This window comes from Crocodylus siamensis, chromosome 14 (assembly GCF_052110815.1).
Source record: "Crocodylus siamensis isolate JL-2025a chromosome 14, ASM5211081v1, whole genome shotgun sequence".
NCBI classification, from domain to species: domain Eukaryota; kingdom Metazoa; phylum Chordata; order Crocodylia; family Crocodylidae; genus Crocodylus; species Crocodylus siamensis.
The window spans coordinates 22,667,327-22,690,516 of NC_143408.1; the positions used below are offsets into that span (position 1 = coordinate 22,667,327).

General features: G+C 46.7%; 1 protein-coding gene across 1 annotated transcript; it reads left to right on the forward strand.

The window, feature by feature from the left end:
* The first annotated feature begins 13,597 nt into the window (after positions 1 to 13,597).
* BSX (brain specific homeobox) lies at positions 13,598 to 14,679 on the forward strand. Its single transcript, XM_090027877.1, has 3 exons — positions 13,598 to 13,859; positions 14,158 to 14,366; positions 14,446 to 14,679. Exons 1-3 carry the CDS (start codon positions 13,598 to 13,600, stop codon positions 14,677 to 14,679), a joined length of 705 nt encoding a protein of 234 aa, XP_089884003.1.
* The last annotated feature ends 8,511 nt before the right edge of the window (positions 14,680 to 23,190 follow it).

Sequence of the window (23,190 nt, forward strand, 5' to 3'; positions counted from 1 at the left end):
GTCAAAATGGTCAAATGAGCTTTAGTTCAAAGTGCCCCCACTGCCATTTTTCAGTATGGGGATGCTAATACACATGCTGCTGGAGCATGCTGGAGTGTGGTAATTGCCACGCTCTATCGAGTCTGCTCCAATGCGTTGAAAAATACTCATCAGGTTGAACCTTTGATAGCAATATTGTAGGATATCTGATGGACGTGGTCGAAGCATCATGTTATGCTACACTGAACTGTGCTGTTGTATACGCATAGGCATCTACACCAGACTTGGTTACCATTATGCAGGGGTGCCTGTTGTGCCACAGCATCATTCTCTCTGTGTTTTAGACACCTTGGGCCTCAATATAAATCAGGCCAACCACGCTGAAGTCAGCAGACTTATCCCGGTACGAGTAAAATGGGGCCTGCCCCTTGATTTCACGCAGCATGCCCTTTTACACGACTCAAATCCTGTACAGTAGGTGATCCCTGTGGGACATGGGTTTCCAGTCTCTAAACACAAGGAAACTATGCCCTTTCAAAACCTCAGAAATGTTCAGAGTTTATTTGATCTGAGCTCAGGTCTCATAACCCAGCCCCTGCTCATTACAGCTGCTGTGCTAATGGGACCATTCACATTTTTGGCAATGTGCTAACTTTTAAGAAAAGTCTCCTGCTCCTCACATCCCTGTGGATTAGATTGCTCATTTATTGAGCATGAAAACATTTGCCTGTTCACAAGCTAAACAGATGAGACTCGAAGACTCCTCTCTTTCTTGTTCATTTAGGGGTGAAAAATTACCAGCAAGATCTCAATTAGCATCATATCTGCTTCATCCGGGATGAACGGAGGGCCTTCCTAAGCCCATACTTCCACTACTTTGCTTTCACAATAGCAGCATCTGCTTTATTATGAATTGCCTAATTGATTCCAACATGAGCAGTTATTATATGTGCACAATGTCCTCTCGGGTGAATAGTTGCAAGGAGGGATGAAGAGAGGGGTAATCTCAGAGATGTTTCCCTTTTTGTTTGTTTTGGTCTTCCTTTTATAATTAAAGGTCGCAGCTAACGGCCCACACTAACTTATGTATGGGAAAGCAACCCAGGACTTCTGGGAAGGGTAGAAGTCAGGGCTAGCCAAGCACTTCACAATGGAGCCATTCTCTATTGCTGATTTGGCAAAATGGCAACATTTTGTAGGAAACCATTGAAGTTGCCGAAACTTTTCTATGAAATTTGTCAGCTTCATCCATCTGGTGATGTCCTATAACACAAGATGAAGCAATAGAGTCTAAATGATTTTTTTTCTTCTTTCATTATGGTCATTGTGGTGTTTCCAAAGTGCAATATTTTGAGACTTTTGTTTTGGAGGAAGTTGTTAACATGTCCTGACTCTTCCTTCCAATTTGGGCTGAAAGGATGCTGAACGGTCTGAATGAATGTTCTGATTTTGACCAGCTGTGGTTCGGTGTTGTGGAAGGTGAGCATGGGAGAACGAATAGCAAAGTGGGGATGTGAACTTTCCCTTCTTGGTTTTGGACAAGGAGAATCCTTGGTGTTACTCTTCGGCAGCTTTTCCTCAGTCAAACTCCTAGTTGCCCAACACCCATTTGAAAGCGATGAAAGGACTCCCATTGACTTCGGATCAGCCCTGGGTGTTCCTACCAAAAAAATCCAGTGGTGCAATTGGCACTTAACTCGGGAGTCCCGTTAGACTGGTTGAATGTTGAAAGGGTGGCTGGTCACTTTGGCTAGTAGGGTGGTCCTCTAGGACAGTGGGCAGCTGGCAAGAAGCTTGCTTTGTCACCACCCATGCCACCCCCATTGAGCAGGTGGAGAAGGAGAGTCGGTTCTTCCTTAGAATTAGCAAATTCTTTCCCCAAAGCTAGTCTCTGCCAAGGAGAGAGAATATTTTCAGCTAACTGAACTTTTTGTCAATTAATTGCTTTTCCTTCACAAAAATATGGGTTCTGATAAGAATTAAACTTTGTTGGTGGGAGTTAGCTTTTCAAAAAAAAAAAAATTGAACAGACCCAAATTTCTTTATCTAAATATTCTGTTCAACATGGGTGGGAGGAATACTTTCTCTGTTTTTTTTTTATTTATTGTTTCTCTATCTTGTTGTAGAAATGTGGGGGGGGAAATATCTTAAAATGGAAAGGGAATCAATTTTTATTCCCTCCACCCTGTGTCCCCAAACCAGGGCCCTGCAGCAAAAGGTGGGAGAGAAAAAAAAATGAAGTGCAAGCGTGTGAGCAGGAATATCCAGAAATATAAACAACGTTCTTCAAACTGAAGCAAAAAAAAAAAAAAATCCATTTGGACCTTTTCATTCGTTTAGAAAATGAAAAAAAATATCAAGCAGAATAAAGAGTTTTGCTTAAAATAAAATTCGCACACACAATAAATCTCAGTCTGGCTCCATCAGCTTCCTGATAAACTGAGAATCCATCTCACGACATGTAAGTCTAATGTGTGCAGCTCCACTAAAGTAACCATCCTTCTGTAAGTATGAATAAATGAACGAAATCTTGGTCTTGGGGAATTTTTCCACTCGCTTCAGTGGTGCCAGGATTTCAACCCCTGTCTTTCCAATCCTTCCTTCAGGATGTCTTATTCTATTAAGTCTCAGGTAAGGGCATATAAAGGAAACAGTCACTGTTCATAACTATCTTCTCCCCCCGGCCACCCAAAACTTCCAGCAGTTTTAATACTGAAACTGTATAAGTTGAAGCGCCATCTAACAGTAATATAAATGCTGCTTTTTTGAAAGACGAACAAGTGAGACTCAGCATTGATATTTGTAGCGGGGCAGAAGAATATCAATCCTGCAATTAGACGAATTCTGAACAATGCGGTTACAAAACACTTCCACGGCTGGCGTGCAGATTGCCCAGCCGTGTCACTTCAGTTATTAAGGCCATTTGATAATCTTGCCATTTTTAGACTCACACTCTGATTTCTAATTAGAGTTAATGCCACTGCCGAGACATCCTTGCACATGGCAGTATTTGTGATTTATAGATGTTGTGCAAGCCTAGGCTCCTCTCAGCATTAATCTCCACACAGCCTATACCCAGTTGAGCACACAAATATCCATACTTTTGTGTACTCTTTTAGATGAAGTTCAACTCCACCCCACTCCTTGATGGCCTGTTGGGCTACTGTGGTTAAGGCATACCAGTTTCTAGCCAACAGCACGCAAGAGTGGTATGGCTGGCATCATATCCAACTACTTCGGACTCTGCAGCCCAAAGGACCAAACTCCATCCATTTACACAGGAGTTGGGACATTTACAGAAGAACTGGGACAATCTTTAATATGAGGCCCCAACTCACGTCTCTGAAGTCACAAGAAAACACCTTGCCCACTCTGCCTCCGTCCCTCTCATGGCATTCTTGTGATAACAGTACAGAGCTATTAAGGAGAACACTATCTGCCCTTCTACCTATTGCTCTTTATCTGAGGATTTCTGTAGAGGACAAAGAGCTCCTTTTGCTTATCATTCCCCACACAGCAAGTGTTTCCCTTGGGAGGTATCTTGCAGAACAAAATATGGGAGCGCTCACAGCAACCCCACACCAAAGCAGCAAGTGGAGCAAAGCATAAAGTGTACCGGGGGGGGGACACGTTGTTTTTAGTTATGCAAAAATTGGATTTCGGTGGTCCCATGCTTTGGATCCTGCTATGTTCTGCCTCTTCTATCATTACTTCCGTGGGTCTTCAAATGAGCTGCCACACAGATGGTCAATATAGGATGTTTGGTAGCGGAACAGGGAGTGTGGGAATGGGATCTTGGTTCTGTGCTTGGCCATGCGACTGGGCTTGCTTACGTCAAAGAGTGGTATCTATCTTTCAGAGCGGTATTGAGAGACCTAGTCAAATGGTATTGAAGAACTAAAGTGAGAAGGTGTTATAAGCATGCAAAATACTGTACTGTTTGTGCTCTGCTGTACCACAGAGATCCTATATCACTAAAATGGCATGATGTCTTCTGTTGTATAACAAAGTCTGGAACATGCAACGGCTGGTTGGTTGTGTCTTATATGAGTGTTAACAGGGAGGATTTGTATATGCATTTTTTGCATCCCAGAACGTCTTCTACTGACACACAAGAATATATAGTTGTGTTATTCATGTGTGAATAGGTTCAGTAGATGAATGGCAAGGTCAGTATGAACAATAATAGTAGAGTTATTGTTCTTGTGCAGGGCAAATGGCTTCCTGAGTCGTTAGTATTGGACTTTGGAGAGGGGCTCCATGGATAGGGATGATCTCAATGAAATCTTGACTGCGACCTCTAGGTGCTACCGTGATACTAATACTAAAGACAGACATCCGGGGCTTGACCAGGGTCAAGAATCATGGTCATGCAGTCCGTGTCCCCCACCCCAAAACGGGATAAAGGGGCTTGGGCAAAACTTGGTTCTGAACACAGTTCCTGGTTTTAGTCTAGCATCTTGATAACACAGCTTCCTCCCTATCTTGTCCTCTCCAGCATCTGGTCTCCAGAAGAGACTGAGGCAAGGGAGAACAGAAATCTTTTAGCCGGTGGCTCTCAATCAGGGTGCTGCAGCACCCTTGGGTGCCGTGAGATCCTTTTATGCATGCTGTGGGACACTGTGCAATAGTAGCACTGTTAGGCATGCAACCGCCTACACGCGAGCCACCAGATAAATCCCGCAATTTCAAATAGGAAACTGTAGTGACCAAATTTTCTGACCTGTTGTCATTTTTCTGAGCGCTTAGTGACAGAAGACTCGAGCTATTATTTTCCCATAGTCAAAAAATGAGTGAATGCTGACAGCTAACATGCCGTGAAGGTTGACTTGAGATTCATAAGAGGTACAGTTTAAAAGGCTTGAGTTTTAAAAGGTTGAGAACAACTGCTGTAAGCTGACTTTTAAGAAGCGCCGGAGGGGCCAAAGACTGCAGGGAGCCTAATTTAATATGTTTATCGGGGCCTGGGATTTATTGCTGTTCTACCTGAGTCAAAAGAGATGGAAAAGTTTCTGCAAGATGCGCTCGAAACAAATATCCCAAGTGATTCTTTCAGGTATTTCAACTTCAAGCTACCAATAACTTTAGCATCCAACTGTTTGCAACAACGAGTACAAATGATTGTTTTGTATTGACCATGTCATTCATTGCCTGTAATGCAAAGAGTCTAGAATTTTGTCAGAGTAACTTATTAGAGAACATTAATAAAACTTGTTACCCTAATTGCAACAAATACTTAAATAGAAATCAAGGCTTCGGGCATTAATGGATGTGCATGTGGTAGAGAGGAAATGGCACACAAGTAACTAGACTTCCTGTCCTTTTAGTATTGGATAGCAATAACCTTACGATGATGACAGCTAAATTAGGGAAGATGGGTTTCCATAATTTCTCCAAACAATCACTTAATGGGAGTGGTATAATTCCACGAAATAGGTGAATGGAGTACTGATCCATTTTATGGAGCCATCAATAAACTAAACCTTGGCTGCTTTTAAGATTAAGCCAGAAAGAGACACAGCCAGGGAGAGGAGAAAGAAAGAGTATTTATCTTTACACATAAAATTTGTGTGCTAGTAAAGTGCAAGCAGTGACAGGAATTTCAATTATTTAATCAAAAAGAAAATGAAAGTGGCTTTAAGTGTTGTGATTTGAGCCAGTGAAATCTAATGTGGGCTCACATTGAATATGAGGAAAATGGGAAGAAAATTAAAGCTGCTCCTACTTAAATCATGTGGTTACAAATGGTAAATTAGTTTCTGATGTTTTCATTTAAGTGTTTAAGTGGAAGGTTTTATTCTTAATGTAGTGTTGTGACACAGAATAAAAACCTTATCTATCTCTATAGCTTTTTCTTCCCCCGCCCCCTCCCCACCCCGCAGTTGCCTTGGTAGGGGAGACGGGGGGGAAGCTGCCACAATGTTACCCTGCTTTTGTTAAAATTGGTAGGAAATATGCTTTCACCACAAGCTCATTAAGGCAATAGATAAATAATGTCTATTAAAAATGCACTAGGCTAAATGAATTTAATGTGTGTTGGGAGGGAAATTACAGTTGCAAAAGGATAGGAACTGGAAAATCCTCGTCCTTCTTTGTACTTATTTATTTTGAAACACAGGGACTGATCTCAATTGGACGCAGACAAAAAGTAGGTCTCTTAATAGGCACCCAATTAAAAAATGGGCAAGGTTAGGAAAATCTCTAAAATAGCCATCTTTCAGGGCAGTGGTTCCAATAGGTTGCTTCTAATGATTAGGCTGCTGTTTTCCTGCACTGATGCTTATGGCTCTTGACCTCCCTGGCTTTCTATATGTAATTTTCATGGGGGAAAAAAAGGGAGCAAATTCATTTGTAAAGATGGATCTAGGTCCCTGTCCTGATCCCACTGAAGTCAATAAGAGGGGGAGCAGGACTGGGGAAATAATAAGATTTGAACTGTAACTTAGCACCCTGCTTTTCATTAGATTTTCTAACATTTAGCACTGAAAGAAATGCGAGTCATTTACTTGTGGAGGAGAAAGATGCATAATTAATGCCTAAAATATGCCGAGTGAGTGAACAGGTGATCAACTTATGAACAATGAATTTCCAGTACTTAAACAAGCAATTGTCTTCTTTGCTATATACTTACGGTATTGTTCTTGGGGGTGGAAAAATCTGTATATAATTTTTTTGTATTTTTACAATGATTCCCTTTGCAAAAGTCTTATGGGGGTGTTGGTTGTAGCTGTGTTGGTCTAAGGCCATAGGCAAACAAGGTTCTTTAGGTAGATTTGATATCTTTTATTAGACCGACTTATATAGTTGAGGAAAATTGTTCTTTGCAATCAGTAGAAACCTACCCCTGCATGTAACATCCAGAAAGAACCTAACTGCCTGTTCCTGTAAGGCCTGAAGCACATTTTTTTTTTCCCCCTAGGTAAGACTTGCTCCAAAGGCCCCTGAAGTCAATGGTGGGGTCTTTCCAATAATTTGGGATCCACCCCCAAGACAATAAAACCAAATCCTGCCCCTTTTGGGCGTTGAATAGTAAATAAAAAGAGAATAAGCTCGACAAAGGAAAGGATCAACTGAGTTTGTTTTATGCTTTTACAGTGCACACAAATTATGTAAACTTTATCTTACTGTTTTCCTGTTATGCACCCTACCGTACCATTATTTGTTTAGAAAGTACCTGGAATAATTAAATGCCTGAAGTGTTTTGGTATAATATTGACAGGCAGTGTTTTTAATGTGAGAGGTGATTATATTACATCACATCCCCATTTGACTACCTCATCTTTGGAAACGTACAAAATGCCATTTCAAAATGTAATTTCCAGTTTAAAAGCATTATTTGAAGATGCATTTGCTTGATGTCAAATACATTCTATCTTTTCCTCCAGACTTGTCATCCACTTCTGGAGTGCTTAAAATAAAGTGCCCAGATACAGAGTAAGCTGAAACAGTCAAGAAGCAATATAATACAAAAATGTTACGAGTAAAGTGTGTTACTCAGATCCTTCTAAAATACATTTCTCCCTTTATTCTTAAGGCCATGGTACAGACAACTCAGACTAATGCAAGTAATGGAACCAATCTCTTCCTTTGATCATCAAAAAGGTTAGCTTTTTGTAAACTAGGTCCAACTAGTTTTACAATCTGGTTGGAGCACACATGAAAGGCAAAGGTTTAATTATTTGCCCATAAAGAATAGTTTTCTTTTACATTTATCTTAAAAAGAAATGTTAAAATAGCATCAGCTTGTTGCTTATGTGTTTGCATGAATCAGTAGAGTGTGTGTGGTTTAGGTACATAAGCACTATATAGTCACGAAGGTGATATAACCACTTGCACATTTAAAATGTAAGATAACAACAACAAATCTAATCTAGTCCTAAACAATTTACAAAACCTGGATGCCTGGTTGATTGGCCATTCACTAAAGGATGAACTGAATTAGGATGCAAACCTACAGATATTTACTACCTTACGTAGCACTTACTACCCTAACTAATCCCATTCATTTCTATGTGCCTACTCACAGTGCACTAATAAGTGAGGTTAATTAAAGTGGCTGTGTGTTGGAAATAGTCTTAAGGGAAAGCTGCTTTGTTTTATACTCCTACACACATGCACATTTATTATATCATTGGCAGGTGGCGTTGTCTAGTGATCAAAGCCTTTCCTAGCGGTCAGAAAATCTGTGTGTGGGGGTGGGGGGGAGAGCGCTTTTTTTATTTTGAAAAAATTATTATTTTGAAAACATGCAATTTATTTTTTATTTTCCTCCTCTGTAAAATGAAGAAGCATAATAACCATTTTCTCAGCCGGCTGGTTTCAGATCTATAGGTGAAAGGATCTATGTGATATCAGGGAAGTACTTGTAAAAATCTACTTGTTTGATGCAGGAATTATTGGGTGACGTTCTGTGGCTTGCTTGTCTTCAGGCTGCCCTTGAAGTCTATGAATTTTGTGGGGGTTTGGTTTTGGTTGGTGTTTTGTTTTGTTTTGTTTTTTGGTGAGATTGTTTAGGCCAGGTTGCACAACAAAACAGATTTTAAACAATGGGAAGAAAAGCCTAAAAATAGGGGGGATTGATAGAAATTCCAAATATTGGTCTCACGGACACCACTGGAAGACAACGGCTGCTGATTTGCACCAGTTTAAGTGAGACGGGACAGGATTTCAATTCGGGCATCCATTGGGCAGAACAGCCAGGTTTCATGAAGAAACCTGGAGCTTCAGAAAGTATGGGATGGATTACGGGAGGGAAAGTGCAAAAGGACAGTGGCATACTGTATGAATAAAAACAACTCTGGAATCGCAGAGAATGGGGAAAAGAGGACTGTCCAGCTATGGAGATTAAAAGCAACACTGTTCAGAGTTCCCACCTCACCAAATTTAGAGGAGTGAGGAGATACGTGCATAGCCAAAAATGTGAGTCGAAATTTTGAGATGTGAGGCTGATTGTCACGCAACTAGAATTCAGGCAAATGAATTGCTTTAGTTAATGTGCTGAAGGCAACAGCCAGGCAGTGTCCAGCCGCAAGAAGAGATCTATAGGAGCCTGAGGGATTAACAAAGATCCCAAAGTGCAGACCGTCTTAGATGATCTAATCACCTTGGTCTCAGGGGTGCAAGTAATGCTCATGTGTGACCACATAGACAAATTGGGATGTAATCAAACGAAGAAGGAAACTAATTGAAAAACGGGTTTGGAGGAAGCACCGATTTCAGTCTTATTCCAAAAAAAAAAAAAAAAATCATCGAATCAGCCTACCGGGCTCTGGAATAGGGCATGTGGCTATACATCCCTGTTGGAAATCAAACCTTGGCAATGGGAGTTTAGATAATTAACACAAGGATCATAGTTTTTAAGGGACTGCTTATCTCCAACCCCCAACGTTAATATATTTATTAAAAAAGAAACAAGAAAACTGAATGCCCCCCCCCCCATTTCCAGGAAGCATATCCAAGACAGCCAAGCAAAGCCAGAGAATTGGGCAAAATTACAATGCAGTATCAGCTTAATCAAGCCATAGACACCATGAATCTGGGCCCAGGGAACTATGTCCTGGGGGTTTTTGATGAGAACACACCTTCTGCTTTCCTTAGAAAAACATCCCTAGGCTTCTGAAATGCCAGGGAGGGAGAGACACTTGGACATGTGAACTGAGTGTTACTAATGCCATTGCCATTGCCTACTGAATTTACTGTTGATGACAGAGGCTAGAAAAACCTTCTGACCTGGGCACCTCAAACTTCTTAATGGGGGTGTTGTCACACGATGTCTGTGTGAGGCAGAGGATTGATATTATCTCCATTTTACAGCAGGGGAACTGAGAGCAAGAGAGAGTAAATGATTTGGCCACGATCACATGGGAAGTGTGCATTTTTGCCCCTGAAGGACTGGATTGGGCTGAGACTCTTCCTTGAGACCACAGTGGGCCCCCATGCTTGTTCAGAGCTTCAATCACATCTTGGTAGATGGACCGTCTCAAAGCCAGGGCTCTGCCAAATAAGTCTGTGCAGAGTTATTTGCCCTTTTGTTGGCATTTTGCTGTAGCAATTGTTTATGTAGAAAAGCAATGAGGTGGCGTGTGTGTGTGTGTGTGTGTGTGTGTATGTATGTATGTATATATATTTTAGTTGGCTTTTTGTCTAGCATCTAGGAATAAAGCTCATCCAACTGTCAGCTTTTACCTTTAATTTTATCTGCCCCTTCACTTATCTTTCAGGTGGAAACAACAAATAAGACCAACCAACTCTGCACGGACTCCTGGTTGGCCAACTTGGGAGATGACCTAGTTTAGTGGATGGAAACTGCGTCTTGGAGGAGCTGACCTCTATTCTTGATGCATCCAGTGGACTGTGGTAGGAGCTTGGCTTCTCTTTGACTTGCTTTGTCATTCTTATCTGTTTGGCTCGGGTGTTTTTTGAGGTAGAGACTGTCCATGCTAGAAAAGGCTTGCTGGCAAATCCAAATTGGTGAATTCTTCTAGCACTGATGCAAAAAAAACAGAGTATATTTTACTGCTTAGGCGCTTTATTCACCTGAAATGACCATTAATGCTAAAGCGACAAGAGGCGAGTGCTGGGGCCGGGGGAGGGAAAGGGAAGTGGGCATTGTAGAGACTGTCCAATTTTTGTTGTACTGGCAGTTTTGATGTACCAACACATAATGAGCTTTTGCTGGACTAGATTTTTCCCCAAGCAAAAAAAAAAAAAAAAAGCATTATCAGCGGAACAAATTGAGTCTGATATAAATGTGTCTGCACTATGGCTTTTTCCAGTATTAATCTCACAACAAATCACACTCCTAGCACCCAACTCTCCTGTAGCAGTCATGGAGGCCTGGCTTTACTGTAACTGGGTTGTGCCCCTCCAGGCTTCCCGTGGCTGAACCTGGAGGAAGGGTGCACTGCTTCATCCATACTGTGCCAGGAGCTTGGGTTTTTTGCTGCTTTCAGAGCAACAGCCCAGGACCCATGACAGCCCAGCTGTCCAGTGTGGCAGCCAAGCATGATCTCCATTTGCCATCAAACCCTTTAAACCCATCTCTTCCTTTTCCACTTTGCACACCTAAGAGATCCTTAATGCTTAATACTGGGTTATATGAAATAACACCAGCTTTGTCCAATATCTCTTGAACTCAAAACAGCTGGAAAATGTTCCATTTCAAGGATCAAACTTGGCAAAATAAACAGTATCCAAAGTAAACAGCATTCCCTTATGTGCAGCCCAGGCCCCCAGTCCTGATTCTTTTGTGTACCCCCACATTCCCATTGAAGCCAATGGGAGACGGGAAGTACGTAGAACCACTTACATCTCCAAGTTTGACTTAAATTTCATTTTTCCAGACTGACAAACCAAGTTATTTTGCTGCCATCAAATTTGAACAAGACCTGGCTGTTGGATTCCATTTGACATTAATGTGATATACAGATCTATATTGGTAGGAAAAGCCTATAGTTTAAGGCCCTGTGGTCCTACAATATTGCTTCACTTAGTCGGGAGAAAATCTAAGGTCAGCTCTGCAAGTGTCTGAAAAGTTTCACAGATGTATATTTAGAAGAAATAGCCATTTGCAGTTGCTGCCTGAAATGAGCTGGTACAGTATCTTGCATTGGATTTGGAGAATGATTTTTTTTTTTGCTTCTCAGTTGCTCTCCGATACTGGGGGGAGAGTTGGGCACTGGGTCCCCAGTGATTGGGAATTTGAGAGGTGCTGGGTCCTTTTGGTCCTGCTTTGCCGCCAGGCTGAGATCACTGACCCCCGTTGCAAACTGAACCCACAGGCTCTGGCCTTCCTAGATCTGTGCTGCTATCAGATGCCCGCAGGGGTTTGTATTTCTGTTGGCATCTCAAGACACCATCCAAAACTGCGGATTAAAGCAGGTCTCTCTGGAAGCAAGGTGGACAGCTGCTTTTCTTGCATAGCCTTCCTCTTCCGACCGCTTTCGGCCAGGGGCAACGCACCTGCCGGTCAGCTCTGCCAAGGTTTACGGAGCTGGCTGGTTTTGCTACGGGCAGCACAGGGGCTGCCCCAAACCGCTTCTATATAGTCCCAAACCACTCCCCAGCGTGCAAGGGAGGGACTGTGCCTGCCGAGCTGGCGGGGGCAATGTGGGTAGGGGCAGGAGAGGAGCGGTGCCCCTGGCTGCGGTGCAGCTGTGTTTGTCAGGGCTAGAAAGAAGGACTTTTCCCTCGGGGACTGTGCTGACTGCAGTTTCTTGGAGGGTGGGAAATCCGGCGGGGCAGTGGATGGCCTGCCGTGGACATGCGTTTTCTCCGTAGGGGCTGCTCGGCTGGAGAGGTGCCAGAGGCAGGGGCAGGAGGCGGGAGAAGCGCGGCCCGCAAACGCTTTGCGGTCTCCGGCTTGCGGGGCTGGTCTTCGCCAGGCCCCGCCACTCGAGTCCGCCTGACCAGCTCATACATATGGAAGACGCGGCTCGCACTTCCCGGAGAACTGTACTTTTCGGACTAATTGATTCCAGTAATTAATTTGTTCTACCTGCTGGATCGGATGGAAACGCCGTCCCTGCGCCCAAGGATTAGCACTTGCCTCTCTAACATCTTGCCTAATTACCTAATCGCATGGGTTGCGAGAATGCTGGCTCTATTAAAACACTTTTACTATTAGCCGCGGTGATTGGAATTGTGATGACAACTCGATTTCAGCAAATTAGAGTTTAGAATCAGGAGATGAAGGAGAAGCGCCTTCTCCTCATTTCCCCGGGTTTAACATCAATAATTAGAGCAATTTTCTGAGATGCGAGCCGAAATTATCTCGGCTATGATGTGGTGTATCACCCTAATTCCAGCAAATTGACTCCGGGGAAATGAACATTACAGATTGGGGGGGAGGCAAATGGAGGCGCGCACGCACCCGCACCCGCGCCCGCACCCGCGCGTGTGCTGGAAGGCGGCGGGGCCGCAAACGCGAGCGAGGGGGTCTGGCCCCGACGGCTCCGGCTGCAGGGCGGAAAATAAACCCTCCTGGGCGGGAGCAGGCAGCGGCCGGGCCAGGGATGCTCTGCCCCGCTCAGGGTCAGATTTGGCGCTGCGGGGGCCTAAATCGCGCCGCCGGCTCGCTGCGGGCGCCCGCTCCGCTTCTTCCCTGCCCGCGTGTGGTATTACCGCGCCGATCTATTACTCCGAAGTCCATGAATAATACGCAGGAACTATTAAGTGAACAGTAACCAGGATTTTCTCTCTCTCTCTCTCTCTATATATATATATAGATAGATAGATATATTTATAGATAGATAGATATATCTATATCTATAGATAGATAGATAGATTATATATAAAGTATCAAAAGTGGCTGGAGAAATCCCCGGGCGGTGCTGAGCGATGAAGTCTCAAGCAAGCGAACCATGTCGCGCTCCCAAGTTAGCCGGCGGGCAGAAATAGTCGCGGTGGCCGGGCCCGGGCGGGGCGGGGCGGGGCGGTGCTCGGCGCTGCGCCCCGGGCCGCTTCAGCACCTCGGCCAGCGCCGCCCCCTCCCCGGAGATTTAGGCGCCGCCTGCTCGCCATTGGCTCGCGCGCGGCGGAGCCCCCGGCCCCGCGCCCGCGCCCGCGCCCGCCCCGTCGGGCTGCTCCCCGCGCCCGCGCCCGCGCCCGCGCCGGCACCATGAACCTCAGCTTCACGGCGGCCGCGCACCCCGCGTCGGCCCCGAGGCCCACGTCCTTCTTCATCGAGGACATCCTGCTGCACAAGCCCAAGCCGCTGCGGGAGGTGCCGGCCGAGCCCTTCCCCGGCTCCCTGGCGGCCCGCGTGCCGCTGCTGGACTATGGCTACCCGCTCGTGCCGGCGCCCGCGCTGCTGGCGCCGCACCCGCACCCGGCGCTGCACAAGCCCGAGCACCACCACCCCTACTTCCTCGCCACGGCGGGTAAGGCGGCCCGCCGGCGGAGAGCCGGGGGGCGGCGGGTGGGAAGCGGGGGGGGGGGGGGGTTTCCAGTAGGAAAAGGTTTCCGGCGGTCGCGGAGCCTCTGCCCCGCGCCGCCGCAACGACTTCGGGAGCCTCGCGGCGCCGCGGGGCTGGCGGCAACGAAATCGGGGCGGGCCGGCCCCGCAGCCCCCCGGGCCGGCGCCTGCGGGGCTCGCCCGGGCCGGGCGCAACGAAAGCCGGCGGGTCGGGGCGCGGGGCGGTCCCGGGCGGCCCGGCTCAGCCCCGCGCCCCGTTGCAGGCATGCCCGTGCCCGGCCTCTTCCAGCCGCACCCGCACCCGCACGCGCACGCCGAGCTGCCCGGCAAGCACTGCCGCCGCCGCAAGGCCCGCACCGTCTTCTCCGACTCGCAGCTCTCGGGCCTGGAGAAGCGCTTCGAGGTGCAGCGCTACCTGTCCACGCCGGAGCGCGTGGAGCTGGCCACGGCGCTGAGCCTCTCCGAGACGCAGGTACGCCTCCCCCGCTCCCGCCGCGGGGCCCGCCGGCGCCGGCCGCCCTGCCCCTGACCGGCCCCCCCGCCCCGCGCAGGTCAAGACCTGGTTCCAGAACCGGCGGATGAAGCACAAAAAGCAGCTGCGCAAAAGCCAGGACGAGCCGAAGCCGCCGGGCGCCGAGGAGAGCCGCGAGCCCAGCCCCGGCGAGCCCAGCCCCGGCGAGCCCGAGCCCGAGCGCCGCGCGCCCGCCTTCCTGCTGCACGAGCCCGAGGACGACGTGGACGTGCTGGAGGACGGCGACCTCTGCGCCCCGCAGCACCTCCTCTAGGCCGCCGCCGGGACGCAGGTGAGAGCCCGCGGCGCCCCGGCCCGGCCCCGACGTGAGCCCGGCCCCGGCCCCGGCCCCGGCCCCGGCCCCGGCCCCCGCCGCCGCCGCCGCCGCCCCGGCGTCGGGGCTTTCTCCCGCAGGGGGCAGCCAGCGCCCCGCAGACCTCCCCGGCTGCTCCCCGCGTCCCTCCTGCGGCTCTTTAAAACATAGGTAGATAGGTAGGTAGATAGATGTGTGTGTTTGTGTATCTATATAGATATGGGGGTGTGTGTGTGTGTGTGTGTATCTATATAGATATAGGGGGGTGTATATATAGATGTGTGTGTATATATATCTATATAGATGTGTGTGTGTGTGTGTGTGTAGATATAGATGTGTGTGTATAGATGTGTGTATATATCTATATCTATATAGTTGTATAAGCGTGTGTGTGTGTGTATAGATGTGTGTATATATCTATATCTATATAGTTGTATAAGCGTGTATGTGTGTGTAGATACAGATGTGTGTGTATAGATATATATATCTATATAGATGTATACGCGTGTGTGTGTATATAGATATATGCGTGTGTGTGTAGATATAGATGTGTGTGTATAGATGTGTGTTTGTGTGTGTGTGTGTATATATATATATATAGATGTATATGCGTGTGTGTATATCTATATAGATATATGTGTGTGTGTGTGTATATAGATATATGCGTGTGTATATATAGTGTATATATATAGATATTGATAGATATATGTACGTGTGTGTATATATGCGTATCTATAGATATGTGTGTGTGTGTGTGTATCTGTGTATATAGATATATGCGTGTGTGTATATATAGGTATTGATAGATATATGTACGTGTGTGTATATATGCGTATCTATAGATATGTGTGTGTGTGTGTGTGTATCTGTGTATATAGATATATGCGTGTGTGTATATATAGGTATTGATAGATATATGTACGTGTGTGTATATGTGCGTATCTATAGGTACGTGTGTGTGTCTGGATCTGGACCCGGAGCTACGTACACAGCCGCGGCGATGCGGGCGTGCGGGACCGCGCGAGTGTGCGGGGGCTGCGCCCGGTGCGACGGCCCGGCTCCCGCGTGGGGCGGGGGGGGCAGGCCCGGGCCAGCCGTCCGGCGCCGGCTCGCGGGCTGTGCTGGGCACACGCACGTTTCCCTCGGCGGCCGCGGGGCCGGGGCCGGGGCCGGGGCCGGGCCGGGCCGGGCCCTGCGAGCGGGGCAGAGCCGGCGCGGAGGGGGATGAACCGGGCGGCAGAGTCCCGCCGCCTTCCAGCGCTGCTCGCCTCCAAGCGGAGCCCGCCACTTCCCCGAGGAAAGACGGATTTAAATCCCCGGGGAAGAGCATAGCGAGGCTCACCCTCCCTCGCTCTGAGCCCTGCACTTCGGACAAGCTTCAGCCATTGCATCTGTATCGTGCCAGCCACGGCCGCCGCCTCGGTCTGCCTGCCTTTGTGTGCCGCTCGCACATCGCAGCCTGAACGCGGCAGCCACCAGGTAGCATGGACAGGAATATTAGCAACGAGCTGTACCCGGTCGTTTTAATCCTTCTTTGTTGGTTTTTTTTTAAATGACTTTGTGCTAACTTAAACCCTGACAAATGCTACACACCAAGGGCTACAAGAAACCCACGGCTTGTAACCGGTGGGATCGATCCGAAGCCGAGCTTCACTCCGTGTTACCGGGGGAATTATTTGCAAACAAGACCCACGAGTCAGACTCCCGTGGCTGTGCTTTCTGTGTGTAGAAGTGAGTAGCAATGGATGTTGAGACGCAACAAAAGAAAGATCTTAACGGGAAACACATGAAAAGCGACCGTTTCCAAATGTTAATAACCCCCCCCCCCCAGTCCTTTATATTGTGTTTGGTCCCTTTCACTGTCTGTAAAAAAAACAAAACCAAACAAGAAAAACCCCTTGGTTCCGTGCATAGGAAAAGTCGCATTTAATGATCTTTCTTCTTACCCGTGGGAACAAAGGCGTGGAGTGACTGCATTCGGGAGGAGAGAATAAACTGCATGAAGGACAGGGAAAAATGTAGGATGGATTATTGTGGGGACACGGAGGGTGACACCGTTGGCTGTCTGTGTGGGTTTATGCTAGCTGCTCGCAAAACATTTATTCCCCTGGAACAGGATTGTGATGGCAGCAGCCGGGCAGGGCTGCACAGTCCCCAACTTCATGCCCCTCGGAGCAAATGACTCCGAAGCCAGTGCCCACCTGTGAGGCTGTGGTCGCCGGCTTGCAAGCGAGCAGCAGTCGCTGTCTTGCCCTGTGCAGCACAAGTGCAGGGGATGGATGCGTGCACGCCAAATGGTGTGCAAAACAAAATCGCATGCTCCTGTGCCCCTCCATCCCACAGCTGCGTGTGCAGCTCTTGCCCTTAATATTATCTCCCCACGTAAGGGCATGACACTTAAAAATGAAATTCCCTCCGGCACAAAGTGAATTAAAAATCAAGGCACCAGAATAGCAGGCTGTTAGGGAATTTGAGCAATACCTGCCTTGCACTTCTCCTCTGCGCAGGGGTGCTTAAGGGAATGGTGATTTTGAGGCATCATTTGCAAACTTACGACGTATATTTTGTGCATTACTTTTTATGTTAAGGTATAATTTGCAAAGCTTTCTGCCCCAGCTGCCTTTGCCCAAAATAAGATACAGTCAAATTAAACTCCAGCAAGTGCATGAAGCAAGCCCTTCTCTATTCTTTGCATCCAGGTGGCCTTCCAGGCAGCTTCTGTAACTCCTAGTTACCAAAAACAGTAGACATGCAGGGTGTTAATTGTGTCGGGGAGTCCCAATGATACTGAGAGATGAAGCTAGAGGATGTGAAAATAAGCAGGTAGCATTTATGTAGGTTTGAGCCCAGACAGCGCGCAGGACAGCACATGGAGAAGGCAGCTTGCAAATGAAGAAAGGCTTCTGGGGTCATGGCAAGTCTGCCTTCTAGGGTGGGCATGTGATGCAGTATCCTGGTCCCTCAAAGCCAGAGGACCTGGTACCCAACTCCAAAAGTTAGGGAGCAAACAGGGCCCCACACAATGGTACTGGCAGATGCTGAAAGACAGGGGAAAATCCTTAGGGAGCCAGTTCCTGTCTGGAAAAACTCAAGACTTCTGTTCTCCGAGGTCTCACACCCAGTACAAATCCCTCTCTTAGCCAATCGGACCCTGCTCTTTGAGGAAGGAAGTAATATATTCTGCCTCTTCCTTTTCAGGGGAAAGAGATCCCGGTAGAAGGAGGGTTTCTTGCTACCTGCTTTCAAAGAAAGGAGTAAGGGAATGAATAAAATTTTACTGGAGGAGAGCTGGGAAATAGCACCCCTGAGCAGAGAGGCCTGGGGGGAAGGGGCTGTTTTGTGCAGAGCAGGTGGGGAATCTTTTGATGAGATTCTTTGTTCGGAAAAGCTGATGTGTTGAAATTAGTCCTACGGTCAGGAAATTTTCAATTATCGTGGAGGTAACCCAGTGTCAGGGATTGGGGAGGCTTGAATGTATTAAAATAGCTGTTCCTGGATTTCCTTAATCAAAAGTTTTCACTTTGAAACTTCAATTCACTGTAATCAAATAGGGACACAGAGGTTGGTTTCTTTCTCTTGATTGATCAACAAGCATTTTTTATTTAATTTTTGTTCGTGAAAGAAAAGGTCCAAGGCTTGACTCCTGTTTCTGGCTGAGCCCAGGAATTTTTTGAACATAATATCCAGTTCTCGTGGGACAGAACAACGTCCTCTCTTTCCCCACCTTTAAGTTTTAACCATGTAGCACAAGGCTTGTCTCTGTTTTTCATTTATTCAAGCGTCTCTAGGGCTAGAGTCTCTAGGTAGAGCTGGGTGGTTGGGATTTGGTGTGGGGCAGCTGGGAAAAGATCAGCTCAGGCTTGCAGCTTGTAACGAATGCCCAAACGCTGCCCTCCCCTCCCTAATAGTCCAGCTCTTCTGCGGATGTGGGGTTTTCACTTTGGTTTTCGTTTTTGGCCTAGAGGTGGTGCGAGATGCTGGCAAGTGAACTGGAGCAAGTACGGACAGTGTAAACTTCTGCCGCAGGCTCCTTTTGCTCACCTGCTTTGAATCCCCTTTGATTTTGGGAGGACCATCTGTAGAGAAGAGAGAGGCTGCAAACTGCATTTGGTGGCCACCCTCCCTGCCCGTCCTGTTGGCAACTGGAAGTGGTGGTAAACACGTAACCTGGTCTGAGAAGCATCTAAAGCACAAGGCCTTTGTGAGCTGCTCCTGAGAGGAATACAGAGGAGGAATGGCTAGGATGCAGCCACTGGATGTGAGGCTTCCACAGGTGTAGGCCTTAATGAGGTGTTAATTGGAGAGGCTTATGTATATAGGGCAGTGGGAGACCTGTGTGATTATGGAGGGCTGTGAGCATCTGTTACTAGTCTTTCTCTTTGCTCACACCCCAGCTTGCACTGCTGCAGTTAAACAAATGCAGCGCTCCGTGTAGATGCTGCTTGCTTTCTCCTGGAGTGGCTGATTTAGCCTGCTGCTAACGGGCTTAATCTGAAGGGCAATATCTTCCTACCCAACTACAGCACTGGGCGCTGTAATTAAAAGTATACGGTCATAACAAAGTTGGGCTTAAAAACTGCACCTCCAAACAGTTGGATGCTGTGTGTATGCTCAATCCCTTGGAACGAAACTGTGAGTCCTTGCTACTTAGCGGTGCTGCGGCAGGGCCCGGAAGGGGAAGACCTTGGTGTGAACATGGGATTTGGGGTAATCTCCCCGGGACAGGGAGTCATCATCCGGGTTTGTGGTTTTCTGGGGTCTAGCACAGCGGAAGCTCCTATATTCTGCTATAGCAGGGGTCAGAGGGCCAAAAACGCTCACGGCCTCGGTTTTCTAAGGTGTTGGTGTGCCGGGGCAGATGGCGGAGGAGCCCCAAGGGGCCCAATCCTTGTTGTGGCAACGCAGCCCTGACCCCTTCCTTGCCGTCTGTCCTGAGGCATGTGTGCCAAGCAAAATGCCTATGCGTGCCATACTCTGGCACCCGTGACGGGGATTGGCTACCCCTGTGCTATAGTAAAAGCTCACGGAGAGAATTTCTTTTCCACAGATCTGATCCAATTACCCTGAGCTAACTTTGCAGGAAGCTGAGAACAGCAATAATACAGCAGTTGCTACAACTCAAAGAGACTTTTCGAAGAGCAGGACATGGCTCGGAGTACTGGCTCACAACAAGAACGCTGCTTTCCATCTATAAAGTCCACTGCTTGTGTGTGTTTAGATAAATGATAATGTTTCAGCTACTCATAGTTTGTCTCCATGGGGAATTGGCAGCAGTAGTTACTACCAAATAACTTACCTGAGAAGGGCACCGTATATGGGCTCTGTGTTCTGGAATAAAAGCCAATTTATTCTGGTGTAACTAGTCCGCTTTGTCAATGCTCTGATTATTTCAGGATAAACCTAGCTGTTTTGCAGAGTACTACGCTTCCTGGCAGGCTAACGTGTGTGAAAAAACCTTGCTGGGATTTGAACCCGTGGTTCCCCGGAGTCTGTTTTGTACAGTATCAGACGTGCAAGGCACCATACAAACAGCTCAGAAAATAAGGTTTGCATCCCAGGCAGCTTAGGTACCTTCCTAACTTACTACCTGGAATCTTGATTATACAGAAGAAACAATAACTAATGAGGGAGAAGGATGAATTATCCTTCTGAAGAGCACAGTGCTCTGGAAAGTCAATTTTCAGCCTTGGTGCCTGGGTGCCCTGGGGTGCTGCCAGATCTTTTGACGGGTGCTGCAAGGTGTGAAGAGATGAGAAGATAAGGGCAGGCTCAGGCTTTTCCCTGCTTGGATAACCCCCACCCCCACTGCCTGGCCCCTCTGCAAGGAGGTAAGCACTGTAATAATATAAATTAATGTTGGAAATGGGGTGCCACTCAATTCACAAAAGTTTTGGAGTGGGCCTTGAGACCAGTGAGGGGTGCCTGAGTCCCAAACCATTGAGAAGCACTGTCTTGGCCAACCTGTAGGGTTCAGATGGGGTGGTCAGAAGACCAAGCTAGATCATTGCCATGTCTTGGTGAGGCTTCTTGCTCTACTGTGCTATCCTGCCGTATATACGTGTGGCCTTCCAGTTCCTGGAAAAACAGTTGCTGGCCAAGGTTGATGCTCTCATGGCTGGTGTGGTCCTGCCTTTTGCTTATATCACGGTATGGTAAAACTTCTCCAGTTCCTCTCTCCTACCTCCGTGTTTTGTTGTGACCTTGGACTGAATTCTCCATCACAAGGCATTGTGGTGGTTCTGCTTTGACAAAGCAAATTCCCTTTCGTTATCCTGGTGACGCATTGAAAATGATCCCCCTGACATTACCTGCCACTGCTGGCGCTATATATGCAATTCATCACTGCCCATCCCTCCCTGATTTGCCAGCAGATGCCTTTGCATGTGCTGAAGTCGTGTTTCTGGATGGCGATTGCTTCTATTCAAAATGCAGCCTCTTATGTATAAAGCAAGCTCCTCTCACTCACCCTTGTCCAGCATCTGCATTTGTTCCCTGTACATCGTTCCACCCTGACCGTGGTCTTTTCTGCAGCCAAATCCAGTGTCAGCTCTGGCCCCTGCCCTTGCCCTTGCATGTCCTACTCTTATACAAGGAGAAATTAGGTTGAGTATCAGTGGCTTCCTGGGCCCTGGGTTAATTTTAGGATCCAGTTGTCTGCTACTGTCCACCCCAGTCTACTACTCAACATTGGGGAGCCTTTTTTCAAAATCTTAGGTTATATTTTCTCATAATAAATCTCACAGACGGCTGAAGCCAAGTTTATCCCTGGGGCAAAACCACTGAAGTCAAGTCTAAAAGCAAAGGCTTAAAGAGACCATTGGTTAGCCTCAAGAGATAACAGTTTGTTTTAATTTCTAAGGAACAGCAGGCTATGGATCAAACTCATCTTTGGCGTAGTTCTGCTCAAGTCAGTGGTGTCCCACCAGGGAAGAAGGCAGTCATTTCACTGCACAGCTTTGAAATGCATCTTCCTGCATAGGCTCCTGTGCTGTTAGTCTCAGCAGTACAATCAATGGTTGCGCAGGAAGGCAGCCCTCAATTTTGATGTGCGCCAATTTTTAGATGCGAGTAAGTATAAACATTGGGCCAAACCCCTCCTTGGTGTAGTTTCACTAGCAATCGGGCTGCTTCATGGACAATGACAGGATTAGAGGAGTTTCATAATTTGAAGATTTTAGGAAATGAAGAAACTATGGTCTTTTGGCAAAGTGCACAACTGCCAGCCATGAGCCACGGCATTAGCCTGTGGGTTTATTTTCCTACTTTTCCCCTTTTCCCCCTCCCCTCGAACCCCCATTCTGATTAAATTCGGATCCAACAGAAAAAACATACTTGGAACAGAGATGTTTGGCATGGGAGGAAAGGAAGCAAAGAAAAGGAAGATGCATAAAGGAACCCATATAGGAGATGCATATATCTAATTAGATCTTCATAGTTAAGGTACTAGCAGGGCAGAAAACAAAATAGATCTCATACTAAATATTTTTCAGGGGGGAGGACTGGAATCTTCAAACATCCTTGATGTACAAAGTCATTTGATGTAGAAAGTCATTTGGACAAAAAACCCAACTAGATGGTGCCTATTTGCTGGCCAGAATTTTATAAGTGCATATGAGCTGTTTTGGTACCTGCTGCTCCTTTTTATATCACTTGGTGTAAAAGTCCGTCTAGCTCACAATGAGACGGTATCATGCTTTATAATCTTGTGTAAAGCTGGGCCAAAACAGATTCCATGGGACAGGAGGAGGCTATACCAACATCCTCTCATCGTGATAAAAATACAGAGCTGGCACAGTGTTGGATCCATGGCGGTTTTCAGTTATTTGAAGGTTCAATCATATCACTTTTGTTCATGTAGACTGGTCTGGTACTCTGCGCATGCACACACGTGCACATTAAATTGCTGGGACTACGCTAAGGTTCCACTTCATGTGAATCTGGACCTGAATGCCTAATGTAGAATTCAAGCTGATTTCTAATTAAAGTTTTTGTCTTTCTAATTTAAATAATGTTACATTTTGGCCTTTGCTTTTAAGCAGATGAATGCTCCTCATTTTTTGTGCAAGGTCCCTTTTGTGCCACCATATCAGTTTGGTTCCAAAAATTTTTTTTGCATTAATGTCGACATAGATCAAAAGATTTTCTTTGCATGTTGCTGCAAATCACATCTCTGCAAATTTCAGTGTGGGAAAAAGACGGTCCTTTGCAAATGGGTTCTCAGATGATCATGTTCATGAAGCATATATATATATATATATATATATATATATATATATATATATATATGAAATGAGACCTTTTTACCACTGGGAAGCATTCACTTAATAAACCAGGGCTTCCAGATGGAAGTTTACTATGGTTAGGTGGGGGAAACTAATGGTTGCCCTTTAATATTCCTTAAAAGTTTGTTGTTTTAGTTTTTTAAAAATAGTCCAGATTTACAGAGCTTTAAAAGCTACTAGGATGCCAGCC